The following is a 3,043-nucleotide window of genomic DNA, read 5'->3' on the forward strand; positions in this document are numbered from 1 at the left end:
CCACCCCGGGCACCTGGCAAAGAAATTAAAAAAAAAATAAAAAAATTCTTTGCCGGGTGCCGTCGTCACCTGGCACCCAGCAAAGGCCCATGACTAAAAAGGCCGGCCCACGTCCAACCCTAACCTATTCTAGCAGACCCGCGCCTGCGCTCCTCCGCCGCTGCCGCCGCGCTCCGCCGCCACCGCCCTCGCGCTCCGCCGCGCCCGCGCCTCTCCATGCCTTTGCCGCGCCTTACTTCTACGCCCAGTCCCGGCGACCCCGCGGCGCCGGCACCGGCGGCCCAGCGCCCGCGCGAGCCGCGCCCACGCCCGGGGACGGCGCTCGACCCGGTGGCCAGCCGGCCCCCGGCCCCCTCCCCGCCCGGATCCGACGGCCCCGCGGCCACGGCCCCGCCCCGACGACCCCGGCGGCGCTCGGACCGGCCGGCGCTCCTGCCTGGCCCCGACGCCCCAGCTTCGCCGGCCGCGGCGGCCACGCGGCCCCACCTTGCCGGCCGTCCCCGACGAGGCCGGCTGCTCGTGGTCCGGCCGCCGGGCTCCTCCCGCCGCGGCCAGCAGTAGAGGAGGTAGGTGGAAGAAGGGAGGAGGAAGGAAGAAGAAGAAAAAGAAGGGGGAGGAGGAAGAGGAAAAAAGAGAAGGGGAGGAGGAAGAAGAGGAAGAAAGAGAAGGGGAGGAGGAAGAAGGGGAAGGTGCCGACCCGACCGCCCATCGATCCCTACGTCGTTCCGACCGGCCGTTGATCCTCACGCTGCTGCGGTCATCCCCGCCGTCGTCGTCGGCCCTCGCTCTTGCCGTTCTTGCCGCCAAGGTAAGCCCTACCCTTGTAGTGTTAGTAGTAGTAGTAGTTAGTAGTGTTAGTAGTAGTTAGTTGTAGTGTTAGTAGTAGTAGTTAGTAGTTTTAGTTGTAGTGTTAGTTGTAGTAGTTAGTAGTGTTAGTTGTAGGGTTAGTAAATAGTAGTAGTTAGTAAGTAGTAGTGGTTAGTAATAGTAGTTGTTAATAGTTAAGTAGTTCTTACTATTAGCATTGTTAGTAGTTAAGTAGTTGTTAGTAGTAGTGTTAGTAGTAGTTGTAGGGTTAGTAGTAATTGTTGTTGTACTACTTCAATACTTTCATGTGCATGGAAAGAGAACTAAAGTACATGGCTCCTCTTGATATATTGGTGGTTGTTGGCCTTCGTGTCCATGTTTGGTATATATGTGGTTGTTGGCCTTCGTGCCATGTTTTTTGCAGGTTTTGGGAACCTCCCCGTGCAGGGGAGGTGCTGCCGAAATTTTGAGTCGACACTAACCATTTTTGCCCTTTTTTGCAGGAGGAGGACCTGTGGGAGGGACTCGGCGACCCCGATCGTCTTCGTCGGCGCTGCGAGTCTTCCTGCACCGCGTCGACTCGCCACTGCACCGACTCTCCACCGCCCCGCTACCCAGACCTCACCGCCACCCTAGGTATAACCCCTCTATCCGTATGTGGTCTTTGGTCGCGTAACCTAGTTAGGTGTCTCCCGTTCGAAAGAGATACGGTCAGAGATATGCGGACCTTTGCATATCTGCGACCGTATCTATTTCGGATTGTCCACGCTTTTTGGATAGCCCGCGGATGCGTAGTTGAGGTTAGTTTTCATGCTCCGCTCCGGTTCGAGACGGTGTTTCGGCATCACCTCTCCGTTGTTCTCCGGATACACACTCTCCCTTGCAGGACGTGTATCGGGAGAACGGCGGGGAGGTGCTGCCAAAATTCCGTCTCGGATAGGAGCGGAGCATGGAAACTAACCTCATCTACGCATCCGCGGGTGGGATTAGGACCTATCCTCACCTATTAGAGAGTAGGGACACCGCTTAGATGCAATTGATGGTCACCTGTGGTGATGTTATATATGCTAGAGGATGGAGGACTGTTAGTGGATGTACACGGGCCGGACAAGTCAGGGTGATGCCAGCTATGAATGGATGCAGAAGACCGATCGTTTCTTGAATCGTGCATTTGGCATGGCCGCAAAATTCCTGAAAATGGCTTTGTGTCCCTGCAGCAAGTGTGGTAACAGGAGAATGCTAGACAAGGAACTCATGGGTACAAATCTGCACAAGAATGGGTTTACGCCGAACTACACCCGGTGGGTCCACCATGGTGAAGCCGATCGTATGAGAGAGGAGGTGGTGAGACAACGCGTCGAGGCTTTCGATGCCGATGCCGGGGTAGCAGACATGGTAGATGACGTTCACGAAGCACAGTTTGCTGAAGGACGTGAGGAGGCGGAGATACAGGCAGCCGTAGATGCGTTCAAGTACATGATGGACTCGGCACAGAAACCCCTTCACGCTCATTCTGAGGTCTCCCAGCTGGATGCCATAAGTCGCTTGATGGGGTTGAAGTCCGATTTAAACTGTAGTCGAGAAGGCTTCGATAAGGTGTTGGCCATGGTTGGCACCCTGCTTCCAAAAAACCATGTGTTGCCGAAGACCATGTACGAGGCACACAAGCTCCTTAAAGCACTGAAGATGCCATATGAGCAGATACATGCTTGTCCAAACGGGTGTGTCCTATTTTGGGAAGAACTCAAGGAGGCAAAGTACTGTCCGAAGTGTAAAGCCTCCAGGTTCCTAGAGGTAGAGTCTGGTGACGGTGGTGGCCAGAAGACCTAGCTTAAGATACCCGCCCGAGTCCTACGGCACCTTCCCTTCGTGCCGAGGATTCAAAGGCTATTCATGGCCGAGGAAACCGCGAAACAGATGACATGGCACAAGAATGGCAAACGCTACCATCCTAACAAGATGGTGCATCCATCTGATGGTGAAGCATGGACCAGCTTTAATGACAAGCATCATTTGAAATCCGATGAGGCTCGTAATGTACGTGTCGCGCTGGCAACAGATGGGTTCAATCCTTATGGCATGATGTCTGCCCCTTACACATGTTGGCCCATGTTTGTTATCCCCCTCAATCTCCCCCTAGCGTCGCCTTTCAACGACATAACGTGATCTTGACGTTGATAATTCCTGGGCACCCAGGGAGTAAGATGGGTGTGTTCATGGAGCCTGTGATTGATGA

The 3,043-nt window shown here is 54.9% G+C and overlaps 1 protein-coding gene across 1 annotated transcript; it reads left to right on the plus strand.

Annotated features, from left to right (window-relative positions):
• Positions 1 to 216: 216 nt before the first annotated feature.
• On the plus strand, positions 217 to 561 carry LOC136479510 (classical arabinogalactan protein 4-like). Its single transcript, XM_066477356.1, has one exon. The coding sequence runs from the start codon at positions 217 to 219 to the stop codon at positions 559 to 561; it is 345 nt and encodes a 114-aa protein (XP_066333453.1).
• Positions 562 to 3,043: the final 2,482 nt, after the last annotated feature.

The sequence above is a fragment of the Miscanthus floridulus genome, chromosome 9 (assembly GCF_019320115.1).
Source record: "Miscanthus floridulus cultivar M001 chromosome 9, ASM1932011v1, whole genome shotgun sequence".
Lineage (NCBI taxonomy): Eukaryota > Viridiplantae > Streptophyta > Magnoliopsida > Poales > Poaceae > Miscanthus > Miscanthus floridulus.